The sequence below is a fragment of the Rhea americana genome, unplaced genomic scaffold (assembly GCF_003343005.1).
Source record: "Rhea americana isolate MKP2758 unplaced genomic scaffold, rheAme1 scaffold_122, whole genome shotgun sequence".
Taxonomy (NCBI): Eukaryota; Metazoa; Chordata; class Aves; order Rheiformes; family Rheidae; genus Rhea; species Rhea americana.
In genome coordinates this window covers 248,558-273,830 of record NW_028185284.1, presented here as the reverse complement: position 1 = coordinate 273,830, position 25,273 = coordinate 248,558, and the positions used below count along the sequence as shown (strand labels likewise).

The 25,273-nt window shown below is 38.6% G+C and overlaps 1 protein-coding gene across 3 annotated transcripts in view; it reads left to right on the top strand.

Moving 5' to 3' along the window:
* LGI1 (leucine rich glioma inactivated 1) overlaps positions 1–25,072 on the top strand; it is a 34,119-nt gene extending 9,047 nt beyond the window's left edge. Inside the window, exons 2-10 of one of the 3 annotated variants that reach the window (XM_085325705.1) lie at positions 10,345–10,497; positions 12,277–12,726; positions 13,106–13,177; positions 17,223–17,294; positions 17,398–17,469; positions 21,654–21,725; positions 23,081–23,250; positions 23,674–23,838; positions 23,923–25,072. In XM_085325705.1, the coding sequence (XP_085181831.1) occupies positions 12,536–12,726; positions 13,106–13,177; positions 17,223–17,294; positions 17,398–17,469; positions 21,654–21,725; positions 23,081–23,250; positions 23,674–23,838; positions 23,923–24,740 (1,632 nt within the window). In that variant the 5' untranslated portion in view covers positions 10,345–10,497; positions 12,277–12,535 and the 3' untranslated portion in view covers positions 24,741–25,072. Of the gene's footprint in view, positions 1–10,344; positions 10,498–12,276; positions 12,736–13,105; positions 13,178–17,222; positions 17,295–17,397; positions 17,470–21,653; positions 21,726–23,080; positions 23,251–23,673; positions 23,839–23,922 lie in introns of those variants that run through there. The other 2 variants (XM_085325706.1, XM_085325707.1) reach the window with 2 other exon arrangements.
* Positions 25,073–25,273: the final 201 nt, after the last annotated feature.

Below are 25,273 nucleotides of genomic sequence, written 5' to 3'. Positions count from 1 at the left end.
GCTCAGTGCAGTGGAGTGGAGTGAATCAGTAAACATTTCTTTTTTCACTTTTTTACAAACACACTTATACTGTGGGCCCTCATTTAATACTATCCATTAGGCTAGAACTGATCTTATGTTAGTAGGAGTATTGCCAGATTTTGGAAATAATAGGGGTTATATTTCAAATTAAATACAATTTGGGGTTATTTAATGACAAAAGTCACTCAGACATAAAATACTGGAATATTATCTAGGATAATAGAAAGTATTTCTAGGACACTATTCATTCTATGGCACCTAAGTGGAAAGGGAAAGATAACTACCCTAAATGAGAACAATTAGTCTAACTTAATTAAAAATATCAAATTTCATTCTTTATAGCCAGCAACAGAGAGTTGCACAAGATCCACAACTTTAAGAGTAAAAATTACAGACTCACAAAATTGCTGAGGAAAGTGTCTATAGTAGGAAAAAAGAAATATTCAGGCTTAGGGGAGAATCTGCTACTTGCTGAAACCACATTCAATTTGCAAGCAGTATATTAAAATGTTAAGTTACATATCTAGATGACTGCCTCTCTTGAATAGAAATAAAAGATAACCACATGAAAGATAAGGGTCAAGACTTTAAGTGGGATTTAAGTGAAACACCATTTCCTTTAGCGTATAATGGAATTGTCTCTCAAAYCTACATTACACTGTCCTCAGACATACAGTCCTTAAAAGTTGCAGTGTGTTATTTAAAGTTGTATKACCATCAGTTTTAACACATTTAATGCAATCTTGTTTTAGTCAATCCGTGCCACMGTTTTCACTTTTTTGAACCCCAGCCTTAACAGACTCAGTATTCAGCACATTTTGATAATCGGAGTCTGTTCACAAAAGGAAAATATTCTTCTGATTACCTCATTTAACTTAGGTGTAGGCATAATACATCCATAAATCCATAAATTTTAAAAATCAGGAGAATTTGTATCTAGAGAGAAAACATTAAATCAGTTCCTAATACAGGACTCCGGAAGCATGCATGCACAGTAATGAATTTCTCATTACATCATCTTTTTCATACAAACAGTTTTCTATTAAGCCTCTACTTTTCATTGTAATTTTCTAAAGAWCAGCTAATTTTGGAGAAGATGAAAGTAACTGAGTAAGCTTAAGGTATTCAGTATACAGAAATTAACCTGATATTTGGGAGCTTATGTATACTGTGGAATGAAACTCATTTCAGTTTTTTGTTTTGCCATGTTTCTGGTAGCAGTTACTTTAATGAGCTATATTTTGCCATCCATTCATTTTTGCAATTTACCCTTCAACCAACGTATTTTCCCATGAAATTCAAGCTCAGACTGTCCTTACTTGGAAGCAAGTCTTATTCAGATGCTCTTATCTCCATTAATCTAATCTTCATTATCCTGAAAGGATGCAACCTGTGATATTCTAATGTATGAAAGTAATTTCTAAAAGTTGGAAAATATTTTAAGATGCTTCTAACCATAGAGGACAGAGATAACTATGTTTTAAAGACAGTCCTCGAAATTTCCATATTTTCAATGTTGGCAAAATAAAATCTTTCCTGTAATTCCAAAACGTTTTTGGCAGACAGATTATGAAAACAGATTTGATAACCTTAAAAATCAAATGATACTTATCTCTAGCACATTTTGCTGTATAGGCAATATATTAGTTGGAAAGTTATATGTAAGCATATATTCATTCACATTATCCATTACTTTGTGACAGGCAGGTAACTTCCAAAATTGCCATTAGCTTTGTCAGCAGTGTTAGAGGACACACTGCCAGAAGTCCAGACCAACTGATTGTAATGCAATTTTTAGATGTAGTTTCACTGCTGTCAATGAACATTGCTGGTAATTGAACACTCAATGAGTTATCCTTTCAGCTCTACAGTAAGAACAACCGTTGGAAGCATTTTGATATTTTCCTGCTTTGAGACATCAATGTCTCCAGAAAAATATGTCCTTACAACAAAATGTTAAACTGCTTTCACAGCCAAAGATAAGCTAGTGGGCTACTAATATGGGAAGGTATTGTGGTACAGTGATCTAACATTAAAGTTTAAAAAACAAAGGCTCAAACTTGTGGCCACATCCACAATTTTTGTTTCAGGTTTGCAGTTCAGTGCAGTCTTAGAGCAACATAAATACCCCCGTGTTGGAGCCTGAGAATCCTTCAGAAAGGGCATCACAGCCCAGGTGTCACACAGTACTACAGCTGCCCCGGGGCCGCRTCCGCGTGGATCTCTGTCCTCCACAAGCAGGGGTTTAGCTGTCTTCCTAACATCACGCATTCTGAATCTATAGCAACCCTCCTGCGATATGTGAAGCTATTTTTAGCATCAGGGCAGCCTTGAAATGCAGCAGGTAAAGCATGAGAGGAATGAATAAGTGGTTGTGGTGCTAGCCTGTGAATGGAAACTATATATATMTCTCTCTCCCTCTCYCTCCCTCTTTCTCTCTCTCTCTCTYTTTCACTCTCTCGCTCTCTCTCTCAAAAAATACATATAAGCTATACATATATATTTATTTATAAAGGTATAAAGGAAAGTCTGCCTCCCAGAAGGGGAGTCAGAAGTATCAGAAACATGTAATAGAGCATTATTGCTACTTCTACTATTGCAGATAATCTGAGTGGTTATCTGTCTTTCAGATCGTTTTGTTTAGGAAGGTAAATTGTTCATGTAATCAGGTATCTTTGATTCAGTTTTTATTTACAAGGAATGTATAGCGTTCATTTCTCTGACTGAAGAGCAAGTCAAATAGCAGGAGACTATTTGCAGCTCTTAAGAAGTTCCCTCTAGAGGCTTTTCTCAGGACCTTACTTCCAATGCCCATCCAGGCGCTCTCTGATGTTTCTACTGCTCTCTCTGTGAATTCTGTTTTTTTCATTCTTCTCTCTTTCTTTCATATATTCATCCATTTGCTTCAAAAATGCTTAGGAAAAAGCCATGTATGCCTTTGTTTAATCAGGAGTATGTGTCATTGGTTTAACTGGGGAGCTGTATTGCTTCATAAAAGAGGTTATTACTTCTCACTGATGTATTATGTTGAGACTGGGAGTTAGGCTCTCCAGTTTAATGAGTCTTTGCCTAAATCACAAGGGCAGCAACAGTGGAAACTTATGGATGCCTAATAGCAAAAAAAAGTTGTCTGTATGGAATTTGAATTATTATTTTAGAAAAGTGATACATAAGAAGCATTGCAAGTCCAAAATCTGAAAGTCTTAACTATTATCATACTCAAGATAGGAAAATCCCCTAGCTTCTGAGCAGTCATAACTAAAACATGCATCTCCCTGCTGCTAGAGAATGAAAATTGCATTAAATATTATTGCCAGTTCTTAGATAGGATATTCTGTTGGTTTTGGTCCCCCACTGCAGAGGGAGAGAGCCAGACAGCCAAAGGAGCAAATCCTTTCCTAAAGCTGTACTGAGTAATAGCGTGTTGGCACATAAACTGAGAGAGATGTGATAGACGTCATCAGCTCTCTGAATTCTCCTCTAGAGGGGATGGTTTTGTACGGAAGAGGGACAGYGGAATTCGTGTCGGTGCTGTATCGTGTTTTATGTAGAATTTGTATTGGGCTTTGTACAGTAAGAATACGTCTACCCATCTGGTGGGGTGGGGTTTCTGGCMGATCTAATCTTTGCTAAGGGTAAACGGGATTAATTTTTAAGGAAATAAGGCATTTCTCCAAATTTCTTAAAGTGTTAAGAACAATAAATGCAATAAAATACACTTGTGGAGCTGTCAGCAATGATCCCTTAAAGTCCATCAGTCCTAGTCCAAATCCCAGCATTTTGATTAGCAATCATGAAACAGGAATATGTGTTTGATGAGCCATATCYTTCTCCGAATGTAATTTATTATACCAGTGGCACTCCAACAAGGCTTTTACTTGAACTATYTGAGTGACTTCAGTGGGGCTAAGATTTCTTTCATTGTGAATTATTCAGGGCTTAGTCAGAAACCTTTTGTTTTTAATGACTAAAGATTCTCTCCTTAGAAGCCTATTACCTCTGCCATGTAACAAATACATTTCCTATTTACATTTAAATAAATAATATTTAAGTTAGTTTGTCTGCAAAATGATAAAATTCAATACAAATGTATAAAGGTTGAAATAATGTTGCAGGGACTCAATGAGGTGAAAAAAATATAGAAGGTCAATGTAAAATAGCACATGTCAAGGAAAGGATTTTATAACATGCCGTCTGTTTTTAATTAGCATCTTGGCAAACTGGAGGAGCTCAATTTTTTTTTTCATGAAGAAATGTATTATAGACTTTTCTTGCTGCCAATTAAATGGCGGTTAGCTACAATGACAGTGCTAGGTGTTCTAGGTCTGTGAAAAGCACTTGATCGTGCTAGGGAATTTTGGACTTACTGTTTGAGATATGAGGTTCTTACTGGACTGAATTTTCTATTGCTCTGTATTTTTGCTGGAGGCATGAAAGATACCTCCTATAAACAACTGCTAAATTCATGAATAGTTAGCAGAAGGGCTGGCAGACTGACAATCAAAATTACCAAGTGTCTGTTAGTATAAGCCTCCTGAGGGTCTGTCCTCTAGCTAGAGGGTAACTTAAACAAGACTATCTAAATACTAAGGCATTTTATGAAGTTCATATTTTGTCCTGCTTGGTCTTGAATGAAATGTCACAATTTAAATATTTGTGAACATTATCCCTGCATGATGCTATTTTACAGTGAGTTTTATATTTGCAAAAATGAGGCATAGTTCCACAGACACCTCTCAGCAGTCAACACCAGTCTAGTAGTTCCTGTCCCCCATCACTTGTTTCCATCCTAACACTAGAAACAGTTGTAGATGAAAAATAATATATAGAGAAGACTCTGTGGAACCCCAGCCTGAGTAAATTAATAGTGCTTCTTGTTTCATTGGAAAACCAATACATTGTCCAGGGTCATGCCAGATTGGATGTGGTTTCCAGGAGCTTAACAAACTTTCTAGCAGATCTGGCCTTTTTTCAGTTATCAAACTGTGTATCTGATTACCAGCTAGCTATTTCACCCTAGGTTTAAAGGTGCCTCTTATGGTAGGACAGCTGAGGTGGGAGTACACCTTTGTCCTGGGGTTGCAACTAGCAACTCAGTCTGGTTTACCAGGTTGGAGCTATCTCACTCACATAGCTAACAGCTTTCCAAAGGGTATGGCCCTTTCTTCCCCTTTGGCCCAGCTGGGGTTTCCATCTCTCCCTGCTGAACATCACCACTGGACTCCACTGGGAGCCAGTTCACCCTTCAGAAAACTTTTTGCACTCATTGTGGTTCAAGGAGTTTTCTGCCAGTTTACCTCCCGGAGCTTATTCCCAGGACAGGAAAGTGAGCTGCAGTGGCGATGCAGAGGAAGCAGCAAGAGCCTGCAGCCTCTTGGCTGATGCTTTCCGCATGAGGTGGCTGTGAGATGAGCTTTGAAGGTGCAGTTCCTCATGGCGCCRAATCTTTTTCAAGGTGTTGCCAGAAGGGATGGTCCAAAATCCCTCTTCCTTGTGCATCAGGTCTGGTGATCATGTCACTGCAAGGTGACCCAATTCAGCTTACTGATCTAATAGAAAACTAACCTTCTTACAAAAATACTAGTATTGCATCACCTTAGGAAAACAGCCAGCTCACAGAAGCACTAAGAAACTACTTGATTAGAGTTAAGCAAGATGTGGGAAATAGAACTGCCCGTTTTGGTGATAGCTTGTACCTGGAGCTGATTAGGTGTCACAGGAAAGTGCCCCTCAAATATGTGGCTCCCTGTACATTTTCTTTGACAGCAAAGCCAAAATCCTTGTCCTTTCCCATCCCCAACCGCACATTCTAGCCCTATCAATTCCTGGTTTAGTTTGTCAAGATTTTGATTTGTTTGGAGTTTTATTTAGGTTTTGTTCTTTTACAATTTCATTGATCCAGTTTAGAGATCAGCATTAGAGATAGAAACAGCAATATTGAACTGTGTAGTGAAGGCAGAACCAGGAGGCCATGGAAGAGGGAGCAAGGGAGGAATGTTCACATTAACAAAAGTGTAACACAGGGCTGCATTCTAGTTATCATCATGTCACTTTTATTTGCTTTTCCTGAAAAGACTTGCAAAACATTTTCTTTGAAAGTCACAAGACCGTTTCCCATTACGATGAAGTAACACAGCTTCACATATCCTTGAATTGTGCTTTTTTTTTTCCTTTTGAGCTTGTGTGTTTGTTGTTTGCTATTTTCATTTTTTCCCCTATCTCTAGATATCCATTGTCAGCATTTTTGAGGTAAAGCACAGACAACAGAAATGGAGTAGGAATCATTTGTATGGGTCTGGAGAAAGGCAGTTAGTTTTTGTAACTGAGCTTATGAGCCTCTTAAAAACCTGAGAAAACAACTGGTCCCAGTGTGCTGGAAAATGGAAGCTGCGAGCTAGGGAAGAGCTGAGGAATCCCAGCTCTAGGATTTATACTGGAATCCAGTTCCATACTGAGGCACAAGAATGACAGCCTGTATGGAAACTGGAAGTGGAAGGTGGAAAACATAAAAGGATCAAGAGGATTTGTGTGGTCTTTCTCATACTGAAGAGCTAATCCAGGAGTAATTGAGGTCATGATCATGTCTGACCTGAAGGATGGTTACTGGATTTTTCTGTCTGATAGTAAGCTCTGTTCTTTTCCTTTACTTACATAAAATCAAGCTATTGCTATGGCAGCATATGGCATGTTATGCCCTGGCCTGAAGATGGTCAGACCAGCATGAACAATCATCCAGCAGAATGTTTAAAAATATATGTAACATTAGCAGTACTATCAGTATCAGCTGTACACAGATTATAGATTATATCCTTCAAAATAAGTGTTTTTGGTTTAAAAATCATATAATATCAAAAGACTACATTTTAGATACTTCATATCTAGCTTCTTAGCCTTTGTCACTGTCATTTACCTCTAGATGGCCTAGATTGCTTCCCTGGTCCCTTCCAACCTGAATRATGCTGTAAGCCTTTCAGAAACTACAGGGAGTAGAAATCCTATTGCTTTTGAGTCTCATCTGAGGTAGTTTGTAATATTCTCTACTATTTAAAAAYCTGCAATTGAAAATAGAGTGTCAATATGTCCTTAGTTGTAAAAAACAAAACCTACGCATGGATGAATTTTGCCTGGCTTCTGTTTGGATGAAACACATTGCACATCTGTTTTTCTTAAAGAATGATAATTCAGATTACAGTGCTTCTCTCCTGATGTGTTTTTTTTTTTTTTGTCATCTGTCAAACTATTGTATGCCTAAGCCAGTAAACAGAGCCACCTGTACACTTAACCGTATTCTGCATCATTATATAATTTTGTTAAGAGCTGATTCTCTTTAGAGGTGCATTAGTTGTATGTTGATGTAACTCCATGGTGAACTGTGAACTGGCTACTTTATGCAAGGGAGAGGAGGCCACCCTCAGAGGTTTTCTTTCCTTTAAAGTTGGCAGCAATTACAGTAGCAGTTTTCTCAGCCTTTTGACACAGAGATTGGCCTCATTGTTCTACATTTAATGAAACTCTCATGGCATAATAAAGAAGGATATCTGTAATCGCTCTTGTGGATGGGAYGTGACAAAGTAGGTTAGAAGACCTGTCCAAATAAAAAGTTCTAGGCATCTCTCTAATAATTCTCAAGCTGTTCTGTTCTATGAGCTGTTGTAAAGGCATTTCAAGTTTTATTATATTTAACCTGCAGAAGGCCTCTTCCTGGCAAAGGATCATGGTGCCAGATCCACCAGGAAGCATAGTCTTTTCACAACTATTTAGAATTCAAGACTTAGTTTTGTTTACTGAAAGTGCAGTATTAGTCTCAGCTGCTTTAAATTTGTCATTTGCTGCAGAATTTGTGAAAAGGGTGGCACTCAGAGTAAAAAGAGTCATGAAACATTTGTAGGAGTCTGTGATCTCTAAATCCTTGTGCTCCAAATACAGTGGTAATGTATCAGTGAAAATATTCTGTTCGTTAGAAGACTCCTGAATTTTTGGGGTGTGATTTTGACTGTTGTACATCTGTGTGGTAAAATACAGGCCTAACACAAAGCATGGTAAATTTTACTGAAGTCCAGCCATCAGCTTCAGTCGATTTTGGATTAGGCCACATATGTGCYGGCACCTCATACTGAACACAGAAAAGACAACAGAGTTTTACAAGAGCAGGATGAAATAAATGACAACTGTAGTAGCATACATATATGCAAAGGGAAATGTAGTCAGCATGAAACCRCAGGATGCTTATTAAAACTTTGCCATATGTTGGTAATGAAAACATATTGGACTAATGTGAATAGTTAGTGGAGTAGAATTTATCCCTCAAAAATGTATTAAATATATTTTAAAATAATTTTTGGATCTATGTACTGACCTTTTGTGTTTACTTTCCTCAAAGAATTTAGCAAACAGGTTTACTCATAGAAGTATTCATATTTTAACYATATATTCAGGAATATTTGCTAAAAATATATTTTTAGTAAATAATAATAGTAAATGCATTTGTTTGCACTAGAAACCAAGCTGCAAAAGTTGTGCTAAGTCTGGTCTGAAAACAGGAGTAGTACTAGGTGGTGAATAGTACTACTTATGACAACTAGCTAAAGCAGCTTTGGATGTCATATACCTGCATCAAACTTGTTATTAGGTGTTTTATTATTTTCAGAAGTTTTCAGCAAACAATTTGGATACCTTTGATGAAATCAGCTGTTTGATTCCTGCCATAAAGAGAGAATAGGTGGGAAATAATTATTGACTAAGAATTGCTTACTTGTCTCTAGTCAAAATTAAAAAGGGTAGATATCATAGCCGATTAAGAAAGTATAAGAAATAATAAAATCTGCTGTGCTTAGKGCAATGCTGAATAATTCTCAGCTGTTAAAGAAGAGGGTAAAAATTACAAAGATTCCCCACAGCAGAAGAGCTTTAAAAAGAAAATGTGACAAGCAGGGTCGTGTCTCCAAGGAGTAGACTGGCCTCATTCCATGTTTTTTTGTTTTTGAGGGCTTCCTCTCAGACCTGATTTAGCTAAAAGAAAGCAGCTAAAATAAAAGAGAAAAAGAAAACAAGTAACTGGTAGACATCTCTGCCAAGCTGGTAAGTAAAGGAAAGTGTAGAGCAAATGCTAAAGGAAAACCTACTGGTAGGAGTTAGCAGTTAAGCCTTGAGAGGTTGTAGAGAACAGAGATTACTGCAGTCCTCCGTGTTGCCAGGCTACAGTAGCCACCGAGCAGTAGTGGTAGTAGAGCACAACACAAAATGAACACAGTGTAATTCAGAATTAGCAGTCACAGCTGAGAAAACTGAGTTAGTTTTAAGGATGATTTGCTTGAAAATAAATGCATGTAATGTCTGTATCGCTATATCTAATTCTACCAAAAAGGATCTGCTGGCTTTAGCTAACTAATATCTTGCCAAAGCCAAATTAGAGCTAATACTGGGAGCCAGAAGCACAGTACAAGCTTATCACTGCCCATACTGAGACACGTCTGCCAGCAAGCACCTCCATTGCACTGCAAGGTGAAGATATTTCAATTGAATCGTCAAATAACRAGAAGTCTGTCTAATACAGCAAACCACAGCGCCTCCATCTATCCTTCAAGCCTTGCCGAAAACAGGGAATTGAATTTTGACTCATGTTGTGCCTTATCAGGACCTGAAACACGAGCAAAAAAAAAAAAMGAGCCAGCAAGGCCCTGGAAGCAGGCCCTCCGATGTGGGCACAGCAGGCAATTGCCTGTTCTGTTGAGCCAGAAAACAAGCGGCGATGGCACAGGTAAAGGGGAAGCCAAACGCTGCAATGGCTCGCGAGCGCGGATGCCGCTGAAAATCCATCAACCAATTTGATTTTAATCTATGTCATGGCAAGAACTAAGGTATTGAGCTGGGCATAAAAGGAGCCTGGAGAATGTAATTTATGCCTCTGTCTTCAAGAACTGTTGTAAATATTCATAATACCTGCAATTTGGGGGAAAAAATAGTTGTTTTGGATTGTAGTTTGGAATAGAAAACTAACTTTCAGGCAGTTTTCTGCATGGATAAAATTAGAATCAGGTTACTGTTCTGCTGCAGAATGTGCTTTTGTTACTGAAAAACTGCTAGGGCGCAAAGTTTCCAGGAGGTACACAGTGTTGCTGGAGTATAAACTAAAAAGAAATGCCTAGGTAATTGATGGTGGATTTCAGTGAATGAGCTTAAAAACTGAGACACGGGGTTTCACCATCAATGGCAAAGTATTGCCATGGCAATGGGTAGCTTTGCCAGAAGAAAACAAACAGGCAGCAGCAGGCCTTTTCTCTCGCAGCGAAAACCTTAGCGAATTTGCTGTCCTCACCTCAGCAGAGGTCTGCGCCGCGCGACGTCCCGGAGGGGCCAGCTCCCGAGGCGGGAAGGGCGAGCGCCGCCGGGCCCGCCGCCGTCTCAGTACCGCCCTTACCTCGTTCCCAGAGCAAGGAGCAACCTTCGTGCCCATGGGAAGGCAGCACCGTTTGCCTGGTAATGATTTCAGTGCTTCGGTTACCGTAATCCTGTGCCGTTKGCTTCTAGCGGGTGGAGGGGCTCCGCGTTACAGCGGCTCCGCGTCGCTCCTGGCCGAAGTCAGCCCTGCTTCAGGAGAGGCAGCTGACACGGAAGATTTTCTCAGGAGCAAAAACGTGGGCCCCGCGCTCGAGTTAATAAAGAGCTTTTTCTAAAAAAACGAAAGCCTGGAGAGAGCGAGAGAGCTCTGCGGAGGCGAGAGCTGCCTTTTCGCCCCCGGCCGGGTGCGTGGAGGGCGCAGGGCTGATGCCGAGCGCTGGGCTCGTCTCCCAGCGGAGCCTCCGAAAGCTTTGGGCACCTTCCCAGGCACCGCGAGCGCCTCGGACGACGCGGTTCCCACCGCTTGGCGTGAGCTCGGTGGGCGCCGAGCCGCCTCTGCGCCCCGGCGAGACGGAGTTCAGCCGCAGGCCGGGCGAGGATGCGCTGTCAGTGGGGGCCTCCCCAGCATCCATACACTAAATTTCTTGCAGTTTTGCAGGCTGCTGTCCCTCTTCGTCATCTTCCACCTGTAGTGTCTGAAATTCCTGCTGGGCACACATGTCTGGGTATGTGCTAGGGCTTTGTTGGCACCGCTTTTGAGGAAGAAAGACACAAACAGCGTTAAACTTTCTGTACCATCAGGTTGATGCTTGTATAATGCTGTCGCTCTCACTGAGGAGGCGTTAAGACCTATTAAAGTTTGCAAAACTCTTCTAATAGGAACCTTATATCAAATATATATATATATATCCTGTACGGATTTCCAGCTAGGTGGCATTCATTAGTTTTGTCTTACCATTCTTTATGTTGTAACACTTCGGTGCTGCTTATCTTTTATAAGTGCCTATAAAATATTTGATATAGTTTACTGTAAAGACTTCAGGGTGAGGACTGCGACTTAGAGCATTTGCACCCAGTGCTACTCCCAGTTGCAGCCTCCAGCAGTGTTGTAAGGACTCATTATTGCCATCAAGATTTGTCCCTGTCCTGTCATTTTTCAAATAAGGTCCATTCTTAACTGTAGCTGTAATATAGCTAGTGTTTAAATAACATTTTCTTTCATGTAAAATGATCTAACCAGTCTCCAAGCAAATAAATTTTTGAACTTGAATTTTTTAATTAGTATCATCCGTTCTGAACAGTGCTTGATCCACTTTATTTAACAAGCTCAGAAAACATGCACCAAATAAGTGGGTTTTTTTCCTTAAAATTGCAGTTTGAAGGCTATTTTGCATGACAAAATATTTTGTTTAGGAATGACAGTTGTAGGCATTCTCTCATACATTGTAATATTTTCCGTGTGTGGCAGCTTGTTTTTCAGTGGTACAAATATGTGCAATAAGGGCTAAGGATAAAAATTAATCTAACAGCTTTTGCAGCAATGCTTTTGATGGTTTCCCCCGATTCATTTTCCAGGAGATACTGGCTTTAGTTCTGCTGCTGCTTGCAGTATGGAAAGCACAATTCTCAGAGGTTCAGGAGGTTGTAGGGATCCAGTAAAAGATGACTGATTTCTCCCCACACGCGCACGTATACTCCACCCCACACCCACTCACCCACCCACCAGCAAAACATAATGCTGTACTATTTTTGGTAACAGGGAAAGGGCCTCCCTGTGAAAACAGAAAGCAGTGTATTTCTCAGTTACATCACTTTGCAATCTAATGCTGTGTTGTGCTCAGTGTTTTTGTGGTGATGCAAGTCTTTTTTCTTTTTTTCTTTTCTTTTTTTTTTTTTTCTTTTTTTCCCTCCCTTCAGCTGGTTGGATTTTCCCCATCTTACAGCACCTCGCAGGTCTCTTCTCTGAGCAGTACGTTGCCTGAGTGAGTGGAAACATACAGATCAGCTGCAGGTTTCTGTCTACAAAAACAGAGTGAAAGAGAAAGAAAAGGGTTGGGAAAGCAGAGACAAATACTGACCTGGACTTATGGAAAGACATCCAATGGCTGAATAAAGAACCCCTGTTCATGTTTTGGGATATTCTTTCAACTGGCTGGAACGAGAGCAGATCAAAAGAATGGGAAATGCCAGCAGACCCTTTAGAAGAATTGCTTATTTCTTATGCCTTTTATTTGTGCTTTTGCTGACTGAAGGGAAGAAGCCAGTGAAGCCAAAATGTCCTGCCTGGTGTACTTGTACCAAAGATAATGCTTTATGTGAAAATGCCAGATCTATTCCTCGCAGCGTTCCGCCTGATGTTATCTCACTGTAAGGGCTGTAAGCATTTGGTTATTTAATTTATGATTTAAAATGAACTCGGATGTGTGGTGTTTTCAGTGCATACTGAAAGATGCTTGCTGCAGGGAGTACCTCCAGCATTCAGAATCATCAGCTAATGTGTTAAAATTGTGCTGCATCCTTGAATCCTGATTTTTACATCTCTTTCATCTGTCTGTCTGTCTCTGTGTGTGCACACATAYCATTTTAAACCTTTTTCTATACTACATGAAACCTGTAACATTTTTCTTTTTTCTTTTTCATTTGCAGTACTTATGTAAATAAATTTCTCTGTGATGCCCAGATCAGTATTATAACCATGAGTATATGAGACTACATTAACATAAGGTTGTTTTTTTCTTCTTTCCAGATCCTTTGTGAGATCTGCTTTTACTAAAATCCCAGAAGGGAGTTTTTTGCTCACACCATCTCTGCAGCTTCTGTGAGAAATATTTATATATATATATATTTGTTGTGAAATGTAAATGTGTCCATAAATACTATAGAAAGGGTCTCAGTATTCATTTTATAAGAAATAGCAAGAGAATATTCATTAGATGACAACATACAAGAGTTTTAAGTAATTTGAATGATAGTGCATGCCTAATTTTTTCAGCCTCTATGTACTTACTTAGTATTTTGCAAGGATATTTGTTGTCAATGCTACTTTGAATGATGACCTCCTGAAGCTTTCTGTGACAGAACATGTGCTATCTTTATTATACTTTAATTAATATTACAGTAGGGATCTGAGCATTGCAACAACTATTCCAGTTTCTTTTCTGCAGTCCTAGGCCTGATCCCAATCAAATGCTGCCTGTTTGCACTCTCACTGAATACAACCTCAGAACCTCTCAGGTCAGGCCCTTAATTTCAGTGGGACAGGTCCTGCAGTCCTTTTTCGTGTAAAATTACCATTGACTTCTATGGAAGTTTAGTCACTTCAGCGGAAGTTTTGTCTGGATAGGGTCTGGGTTTGACCCTATTTGTTTTCTTGTGTTCTTTGAAAATACACAAAAGTAAAGAAAATTTTAATTCAATAATAATTTTAAGCAGTTATTTCAGAATCAAATATTGTGATGAGGTATACCCAAGATGAGAATATTTTTGCATGTTTAAATTTAGATTCATTTTTATATCAGATTTTTACCAGTTCACAGGCTTTCTAGAAATGTGGGCATATGATTATATAATTGCTAGCTATACAAAGGTAGAGGGGGTGTAACTTGAACTGTTTATAGTGGATGTGCTACCAGGCTGAAACACATCCAGATTTGTCTCAGAAATCTGGCAAGAAAGACTCCCTGATATGATCAAAATCAAAATTAGACATCTGTCCCAGACTGACTTCACATGCACCCTCGATTTGCTCAGAAGCGTAATGTTGCTATAGCGGAGCCCTACGGCTGTCACATTAAACCGTAGGTGCACTGATAGCTGAAGCCCTGACCCTAGCTGTACTCTGCTACCTCAAGTGGAGCTGATAAGGAGGTGCAGACATACTGTACAATTTTGGATACAGGATAAATAGGTAAATGTAGTTACTATGGAAACCTAAATGCTTTTCTGTTGTGCTTTATTCCTGAGAAGATTTTCCCAGGTAGTCACAAACCATGGAAGGGACAAAGCGCACTTAATTCCTGCCGTGTGCCTTTCAAAGGAAAGAGAAAAGACATGGCAGCATATGTACTGTGCTTGTATCTGAAGAGAGTGAGTAGGACATCATAACCATCGCTCTTGGCTACGATATGCCACCTACGCTTAGCAAGCCCACTGCTAGGGCAGGCTGGATGGGGTAGGGTGGAGTAGAACAGACACATTCTTTTTATTTTGAGTTTATCTAGTGCCCAGCACAGTGGGGTCTTAGTCTCTGACAATGGCTTTTGGCATTTTGGTAACTAATTATTTGCATGGTCTGCCTTTCACTTCACTGAAGTGCACAATCTAAGCTGCTGTTAATAAAATACTGCAACAAAAGCTCCAACCCCAGAAAAGCAGGTCTTGTTCCATGATGAGCTTTCACAAGTGATATGTTGAAATGGTCCAAACAATCCACAGATTACTTGCTTCTGCTACCTAGCATTTCTAAAAATATTGCTGAATACTTTTCCAGATATATTTCTAACATGGTAGCTGAGCTGCTTGCCATCTTTGGAAAGTGTCAGGCTGCTGATCTAAGACAAATGAGCTCTCTTCAAATACGGCACATAGAAGTAGGATTGTATCTCTGGGGCCAGCGCTCCAGTTTGTAAGCGGGGGGGGGGACCCACATTTGGAAGAAGACAGAGTAAGCAAAATAAGAATATGTATGCAAAACTCAGGGTAATTAAAAATTAAACTAAGTTTTAACTTGGCACGGTTATAACTCTATTGGTAGGTTTACTTTAGCCAATACCAAGATTTAGCAGCCTATCCATATTTTTTCTGTAATAGTCTCCAGCATTACATTTTTAAGGTCCAAATGTTAACTTGCTGTTTCCAGTATATTTCTGAGTGTGGACTGTATCTGCCTCTATTATTATTTAGTATGATTTTTACTGTAGTACTGGCAATGATCTGTAGAAAAATCGCGATCTCACTGTGCTAAACACTATTCAGAAGTCCCATTTCACTCCGTGCAAGAGACTAGCACAGAGTATTCAGGACAGGAGAGCCCTTCTTCTTTGAGGGATGGTATGTTTTGTGCTCTTCAAGTGACAACAAAAATATGAACGACCTACAAAAATACAGTGAAGTGCCAAGCAGCAGTGTTCACAAAATGTAGACAAAATCTCCCTGCCTTCATCTCCAATACATGTAACTCTGTGTATCATCCAATGTGCTGAGGGGGGCCTTGTAAACCGGTGACCTGAAAACACTTAAGAGGGGAGGTAATTGTGGCACTGGGATTTGTACCGCCTAACAGCACACRGTTCCTGCTAAGCCATGCAGTCCCTAGCAGCAGGGCAGCACCTCAAGCCTCTATTCCCGACTCAGAATTAGCCAGTTGGCGGATCACAGATGGAGCAAACCTGGCCATTGAGGTCACCGGGTGGGAGAAAACCTACTCTGCACATCAAATAAATGTGATACAGCCGTCAGAGCAAGGGGGAGAGGGTGCGAAATGGGAGGCAAACAAGCTCACTAAGTGCAAGACCTATGCTATACGCCTGGTGATCTCTGGAATTACTATACTATTTAAACTGCTATGTTGGTTAAAGAGACACTACCCTATTCTTTAAATTACAATGAGGGTAGAGTGCAGAAAAATAAAAATTGCCCAGCAAAACTTCATCAAAAAAGTAAAATTAATTGAAGGCAGCAGTGTCTTGTGGTCCAGAGTTTTTACAGAAATACTTATTTTCTCTGAGAAAGAGAAGTATTTGTTGTTTCTGTCAAAGAGGAAGACTTTCCTGCTTATATTTTTGAAAAGATACGGGAACACATTTTAAACGCAAAAAGTGTGGTTCGCAATAACCGAGCAAGAAAATAAATCAAGTGGAATTTATTTTTAATGCAAACTTCAAAAGAAGAGATTAACTCAGTAAGTGTATTCATTCATATTTTGAAATCTTGAATTCCTGAATGCCTAAGGACATTGTAGTGTAAGTCTATGTATCCATCAGGCCCAACTGAATAAAATATATCTGTGCATCTATTGTTCCACTGGGGAAAGTCAAGTTTGCCTAGCTTGGCAGTGCCTCRCCATATTAAGGGTGTGGTGAGCCAGAGCTGAATTCAAGTGGACAAATGCAAGCATGGCTGAATCATAAGTAAGGCTGGGAAAATCAGCGCTAGTCCATTTTTAATGGTTACAAGATTACGTAAAATTAAACATGTCGCTGGTATTTTTACAGCTAGACAGATGAAAAATGTATGTGCACACTAAGAGCTATCTCCAGTAGGTAAACTATGGTCTTAAAAATAGTTCTGGTTTGAACACTGACTAAATGATGTTAAGAGATTTTCCATTTTTTCTCAGTATCTTTTCAGTACCCTCAGGTCATATACGCTCACAAGTATAACTCGTAGGTTAATAGTTTATCCTACCTGCCAGCTGTACAAATTCAACCTGATGTCTGCTTAACAAGCTGGATAGTTGCCCTATGCTGTTGTCAAATGTAAGTGGTCTTCAGCACAGTCTAGGCTTCTGTGGTGCTTGAACATTTCACTGTCAGTCGAGTCTGTCTTCACTGACTCTTGTGCAATCCTGCTGTTTTAAAGGCATGATAAACCTACAGTTATATCCCACAGAAGTCAGTGGAATTTTATCAGGTGTCCCCAGTCTGCAAAGCAATGAGTTGTTGGGTCCTTAGGAAATCTTCCATTTGCAACACACTGAAGGTGCAATGTATCAGCAGTGTTTTGCATCCTTATGATCCTATAGTGCTTACACAAACAAAACTATAAAACCAGTCAATAGAAGTTTGGCCTACGCTAGCTTGCTGGACCATTTACTGAGCATGCTGATAACTTAATGGTGTTTTGTTTTGCATCTCTTTACCCAGGTTGTTTACATCAAACACTTTTGATGTTATTAGTGATGATGCTTTCATGGGCCTTCCTCATCTAGAATATTTGTGAGTGGACAAAATGATATTTCCTGGCATTATTGAATAGAGTGGGTGGGCTTCCAAGTTCCAGGCATTGCTTTGACCAGAATGACTTTACGACCCATTACAGGTTCATAGAGAACAACAGCATTAAGTCAATTTCAAGAAATACTTTCAGAGGACTGAAATCTTTAATTCACCTGTAAGTAAAAGTGATTGAATATATTACTTGGTATATGTAATATAGTAACTGAACCACTGTAGTGTTTAACTTAGCATTTTGCTATATCACTATTCACATTTGTTTGAGAAATATTAATATTCATTTAATCTGAATGTTAATCTCTGTATCTCCACCAAAGTCTTCCAAAGAGTGGTAGGTATAGAAGGATGGTTCCTAAACAGCTTGCAAGCAGTGTGTGGCAATAGCTCCCTGCTCAGAGCATGGAGGAGTGGGGAGAAAGCAGGATGGGTCAGGAAGCCAGCACTGATGAGGTGAGACAGGARAGCGAGGGAATGGGTTTGAGACCCCGATTGGGACTGGGCAAGGAAAAAGGTGAGAGCTGAGGATGGAAGTGTGTCTCCTCCCCAGTACATCATAGTATAGCGTGGATCCAGCAGTGTATCACTGCCATTGCTGGGACCAGCTACCACCGTCTGTAGCTGTGACCTCCTCAACCACTGCCCGTATCCAGCAGAATCTAACCCTCTCAAGTTTGAAAATTCCTGCACTTAGTGATTTTAAATACGAGAATTTCACCAACGCTCTGTTTATTATAACTTACCGATCCAATTCTTCTGCCTAGCTTTATGGCAGAATCAGCCATCAGACTTCAGGAGAATCAGCATCAGAGCCCTGCACCRCCTCTGTCCTCTCCCGTGCACCAGCGAGCACAGACCTCCGCGACCGGCGTCTGTGACTTCCCCCGAGCACCGACACCAGGGCCCGCTTAGCACTGCCCGTGCCGCTGCGCAGCCTTTCGGCTCYGCAGAAACACGGCCAGACCCTTGGACACGCCGCAGGCCCCTCGCTGCAATAGCGGGGAGGCTAAATTAGCCACAGGAGCTCTCTGTGCTAACGTGGCTRTTAGAAACAACGCTTCCCATGCGCGGCTTAGCAGAGGCATCTCGCCCGCTGAGCTCAGTAGGTGAAATGCACACAGGCAATGAAGATCTGTAACATTTAACTGCAAACACAAGAGTAGCATCTTCAAGGTCTGGTCTAGCAAGGGAGTTTTTAAACAGGCTTCAGTCTCTGTGTTAAGTCTATGTTTCAACAATTTTATCTTAACAACTGGTAAATTTATTAAAAATACAATATACACTCTAAAACAACACTAAAAACAAAAAAATACTGTAAGAGAAGGAGGCTAGGTTATATAATGCACTTCCTATACGTAGGCTAAATCATTTGGGGTGTGCCTGACACGGATTTATACCCAGCTCTGAGCATTTGCATTTGCAAGCATATATCTTGGGGTATTTGTCATGGGCAGGGGAGTGGATCCTGACCTTTTTGCTTTAACATAATAACCTCCATGAGGGTTTTGAAACAGGATCATTTAGCTGTTTCTTTAATAAATCTAGACACAGGAGACAGCACAGATTCAACTTTAAATAGTTAATGYGTAAGTATAACAGTTGAACTGCAGTTCACCAAATCTTGCACCACTTAATAACTGTTCCATAAAATGTTTTACTGTTCCTTTTCTTTGTTTCCTCTCAGCTGGCTGAAACTGAGTTTACCGTGACTATTCACATATATAAGGTTACTCATAGGAAGCCTCTAGGACTGACAAAGAGGAAAGAGGAAAGAGAGAGAAAAAGATATATAAACTGGTTGTGCACATCCTATAAAAATCCATATTATAGGTATAATTATGTTATTGACATAATTATAGTATTGTTAGAAAAGGGAGATAATAGGATAAGGTTGGGTACTGAGACCTTATCTTCAAAATATTTGTGTACATGAATAGCTTTATATTCACAGAAGGTTCCAGTACATTATTTATCATATCAATTTATTTATTTAGTAGCTGKTACTGCCAGTGAGCAAATTGCTTTTCTAACACAGAGGAAGATACAGTTGATTCTCCACCGAGCATGCAGTCCAAGAGTAACATCTTGTCTTGACTGCTATGTTGGTTTCTGCGGATGCTTCAACAGTTTCRTAAGAGAAAAAGTATGCAAAAGATAGAATCACATTGGAGAAGCCATTATGGTTTGCATGCAGTTGCACACACATTTTGGGGAGATAGATTTTTGCACTGTGGTGCTATTGCACATGGAGGGCTATTCATGAGGACAATGAGAATTTTTCAGACAAAATAACTGCAAAAGCACGTCCATAAACAACAGACTGTGACTAGATAATCTCTTTGCAGAACTGCTCCCCACCCTTTGGGACAGATTGTACATACAAATTAAGAATAATCATTTAGCCTCCTGAGGCGTTTCTCATTTGAGAAACAGGAGAGTACTATTGATCCATTAAAATAGATTAAAAAGAATCATAGTAAATAAGCATAATAATGTGTTCCGTAAAGTTAGAGGAGAATATGAACTTTGTTCTATTTAGTCTGTTCACTTCCTTCTTGCAACATAACTTTTGCAATGCAGTGAACTAGCCAAACATTTGTAGTTTTTTATGAAATTAATTTTGATAATTACGTTGGTCATTATAAAGTAGAGCCATTTAGTATTTATTGTTATGTGACACAATTAATTTGCTATTTAGATTAAAGAAAAAAATAACAATTGCATTTTTCTGCTAATTTACTAATTTAATGTCAAAATATTACATTTAGGTTAGGAAATAATTTCTATGCATTTCTTTTAGGGTTGCAAAATATATGTCCWTAAGTATAACTGCATGTTTGACACAGCCTTTACTCTTAATAATTATCAAGCAGATAACAGGCAGAGCACCACTGAGACCTGGCAGTATGTTTTCTAACATATATGTATGCTTTTTACGTGGAACACAAAATGCAAGATTTTAATTCAAAAATTGGCAAATATATAGACCTTGCATAAATGTATCTTTCAACTAGATTCCCATGGAAGTGGTGAACCACTGGCACTTCCAAGTCTGTCATCCCTTTCAGTTTGATATAAACCAGATCATAAAGAATGTATAGGGGGAGGAACCTATCTATGCTTGCARATCTGCTTAGCTTTGTTCACCTGAGTTTAGCTGACTTTTAGAGAATTGCTCTTGTGTGTAAAATGGAGCGTAAGTGAAGCGCATGATACATATACCAAGCAATGTTGTACTCAGATGTACTTAGAAAGCAGTGAAATAAGAATAGAATAAAGGAATCCCAAATATATTATTCCTGATAAGGTGAAGAGTACTTAATTTTAAATGATGCAGTAGACTCACTGGCTTCAGTAGGTCTGTAATTGTTTTTGAATTTAAGTATATGCCTAAGTGGTTTAACTTGGGTAGAGAAATTGTAGTTAAGTACACTTTGTGTTTACAAGTAAAAATGGAAGTTTCTAAGTCTTACTAGCTAACTGGGATCTTACATGAGGAGGATTTAGTCCCATTTTCATTTCTTCTTATCAATAATAAATAATTTTGTTAATCAAAGGAGGCCTAAACTATACCCTGTAGCATTATTCTTTTCCCGTAATGTCCTCTATGACATCTAGGAGAGCCCAAGATCTTTGGTGGACTTACACAGACATTCCTGAATGAAATTTAATAATTTTTTTAATTTTGTTTAAAGCCTGCTGACATCTCCTCCTCATTCTTACTAGCTGGAATACTTGTTGAGTTTAAGATTGTTTTCTTAATATTTAAAAATGGAGAACTAAGAACTGTTTTTGCTGGTTACACATGCTCATGCACATTCTAGCAAAGAAGTTCATGCTGGTCAGCAATTTCTTGTCTATTCCTGCATATTTGCAAAAACTAGGAGCTAAAGAAGCCTAAGTTCAATAGAATGAAACCCAGTACTAAGATTTTGCTTCCAGCAGAGAGAAAAGAAAACAGAAGATTGCGGTAATACGAATGCTATGCATTGGTGTCTCATACAGAAAACATTAGTAGATCCAATCATCACTAATTGTTTTAAAATAATGGTGTTGGCAAAACACCAGAGGTGACTGCACTTTTTACCTCGCTAAGTGAAATATTGTAAATGCTATAAGGCTGCTGAAGAGTCGAGAAAGCAGGAGGAGGCATGATATTTTAGTGGAAGAAAGAGTCACAAAGTAAATGAGCTATTCTTGAAGCAGTCTTCTAGAACTAAGTACTGGAGGAAACTAGGGTTCTTTATTTTATGAACAAAAGAACCAACTAAACTCAGTATTACACCTCGCATAAATGTGTAATTTGATAACCTAGCACTGATACTGAAGTATCTTTTTTTACAGGAGTCTCGCAAATAATAATCTCCAAACGCTTCCAAAAGACATCTTCAAAGGCTTGGATTCTTTAACAAATGTGTAAGAAATCATTGATTTCTTATTATCAAACACTAATTAGAAAAGAAAACAGGCTATTCCCTTTTCATGACTGGAACAGACTGCAAAATATTTTGGCTTTGTATTTTTGTTAACCTTCAGTTCTTAAATTATTAATTATACCAAAAAATACAAAAGAGACATCTTTAGAGAACCAATAGCCAATTCAAGCCAACAGCCAGTAATATGACCTCCTTAGTGCTGAGTAGAGGTTATAGAAGCAAATATAGGCTTGATTCTTGTCTAATGTCAATCATATTTGTTTTAGTTTTGCAATATTTCACTAGTTACAAAGATAAGTAATATTGTTAATAATTATGTAAGAGATCTGCATGTTTGTTAAGACTTAATAAAAAAGAAAGAAACATCCTTGGAAATGCATGAGAGAGCATGATATGAGGGATGGGGGAAGATATTTCATGGAAGTAACATTTCTGATGTCCAAATATTTCTGGGAAGGCTATTTTTTATCACAAAAGTTTAAGTGTCCTAATAAGTACCACATCCGATACTAAATCTAATTGCAACCATCCCAAAGCATGAACTTGTTTAAATATATGACTTAAATATGAGTTAAAAAAATAGATTAACAGATAAATCCTACAGTTGTTTCACTGAAATATGGCCTGTTTACAAGATACCAGTTTCTGGTTCACCTGCCATGGTGTGGTAGGTGCAGAACATCCTCCCTTTGCTCCCTGTATGAGCATGATGGGCTGAATTCACAGCGCAGAGCTGCGGGAGGAGGTTGGGGAGATGGCCAGTGTATCCACTAGCATTGCTTGGCATGACTGATCCCGGGCAGCTGGGCACACAGTCGGGTCCTGGCACTTCCCTATTCCTGTACATGCTTTCTGAAATGTGAYGGAAGGCAACTGTAAAAGTCTTAACAGAACTCCTTTGCTTGTGTCCCCTAAAACCTTAAAGGCTGTCTCCTAAAGGAGACAGCAAATACTGACTGACTGGCTGACAGTTTACATTAATTGCGTTTTGTTACCTAATTCTAATGAGAAAAGCTAAGCCAAAAGAAACCACCTCCCCAAATATGCAGCAATCAATTTCTGTGACTTTGTATACCTGTAAACAGAAATTTCCTACTGATTATCAAATTACATTCTCTTTGATTCCCTTAAGGGAATTAAATCAGTTTAGGTTCTGGTATGTAGACTTAACTAACAGTAGGATCTCTGATGGTCAAGACAAATTAAGCCAGGAAAGTATTAATTATGAAAAAGCAAGAGGGCACATATTTAACAAGAGCCCAGTTTGTTGTTGTCCTGCAAGGAGAAATACAACAGCTAACCCCATATTTTGAACACATGATTTATTTTTTGTAGGGATCTTAGAGGCAATGCATTTAATTGTGACTGCAAACTGAAGTGGTTAGTGGAATGGCTTGGTAGCACCAATGCAACTGTTGAAGACATTTACTGTGAAAGCCCACCAGAATATAAGAAGCGCAAAATCAATACCCTCTCTCCAAAAGAATTTGATTGCATTATTACAGGTAATGTGCTTCAAATTATTTAATCTTGTTAAATTAAAATCAAAGCTATCTATTTTTTTAATGTAGGGTCCATTTTTGCAATAACGCTGCCTATCAGATGGACCTTTCGCTAAAATCAGTATGAATTCTGTGTAGGTGCAAGTCTGACACAGGAATGATTTGGGAGTGGGTTCTTACAGCTTATACTCAAACTTTAATATATTATACATGGATTTCAAGAACTGAGACATTAAATGGTACCTCTTTAAGTGAGCAAGAATGAAAAACAGGTTGTAGTGCTCCTTTACCAATATGAAAATTTGACTAGTGATTACATAATGTAATTTGTAGTAGATTGGTATCTGTTAAGTAGATGCTCTTTCAGTACAGTAGGGAAAGTATCTCTGCAATTATCATATGTTGTGTGTGTGTGCGCTTTTGCAGAATTTGAAGTTTATCAGTCCCTGCCATATCAATCTCTGTCAGTAGACACTTTTTCATACATGAATGATGAGCATGTGGTTATTGCCCAGCCTTTTACTGGAAAATGCATTTTTCTTGAATGGGACCATGTAGAAGTGATGTTCAGGAATTATGACAACATTACAGGTAAGAACAGYGCTTGCCAAATAACATTATGATACAAGATCCAGCAAGTGGTGCTAACCATGTCTTTTATTTTTCTTTTTATAGGTACTTCAACTGTTGTGTGTAAACCTATAGTTATTGAGAGTCAGCTGTATGTCATTGTCGCGCAGCTGTTTGGAGGCTCCCACATATATAAAAGAGATATTTTTGCTAATAAGTTTATAAAAATTCAAGATATTGAAATTCTTAAAATCCGAAAACCCAATGACATTGAAACTTTCAGGATTGCTGAAGACTGGTATTTTGTTGTTGCAGACAGTTCAAAAGCTGGTTTCACCACTGTTTACAAATGGAATGGGAATGGATTTTATTCCCATCAGTCTCTGCATGCCTGGTACAGAGATACTGATGTGGAGTATCTTGAAATATCCGGCAAACCACATTTAATTCTGTCAAGTAGTTCCCAAAGACCTGTAATATATCAATGGAACAAAGGAACAAATGAATTTGTTAAGCGTTTTGATATCCAAGATATGGAAGATGCATATGCAGTGAAACATTTCAAAGTGAAAGAGGATGTATACATTTGTTTAACAAGATTTATTGGGGACTCTAAAGTAATGAAATGGGGTGGTTCAGCATTCCTGGATTTACAAAGGATGCCATCCCGAGGGTCAATGGTATTCCAACCGCTTCAGATAAGTAATTATCAATATGCCATTCTTGGAAGTGATTATTCTTTCACTCAAGTCTATTATTGGGATGCTGAAAAAGCAAAATTTGTGAAGTTTCAAGAATTAAACATACAGGCACCAAGATCTTTCATACATGTCTCCATCGATAAACGAGATTTTCTCTTTGCTTCAAGTTTTAAGGGAACTACATTGATTTATAAACATGTTATAGTTGACTTAAGCGCATGACACTCATAATTCTGAGATTGATTACATCAGACTTTCTACCATAAGTGGACAAAATGAACTAAATGCATGATGACTCTCTTATCTTACTTCCAAATGAATGCCTTTAAAAAGTTGAGATTGCTAGAACAAAGTATTACTAGTATCTTCATCTTTAATTGTCAAGTCTAGTGGTGTTGGAAGTTGCATTTTTTAACAAAAAGAAATTAAATTAACTGTTCTTTGCATCCACAATATGTAAATATGTGTGCAACTGCATCTGTTGCTATAAAGAATATTAAGATGTACTTTTCCATTTATTTATTCACCTGTTTGAAACAACTGCCAAATAAAATGTTTACATTTTGTGTCTTTCACATTCCAAATATTATTTGCAGATGATATTTTTTATTTGTGTATATATTATACACATATAAAATAAACCCAAACAGGCATATTGCAGTGTTGTACTGCATGGAAGATGCACAATATTGAAGATCAGGTGTTTTTTACATGTAATCAGAAGTTCTCAAAAAAAATACAGCATTTAATGCCAG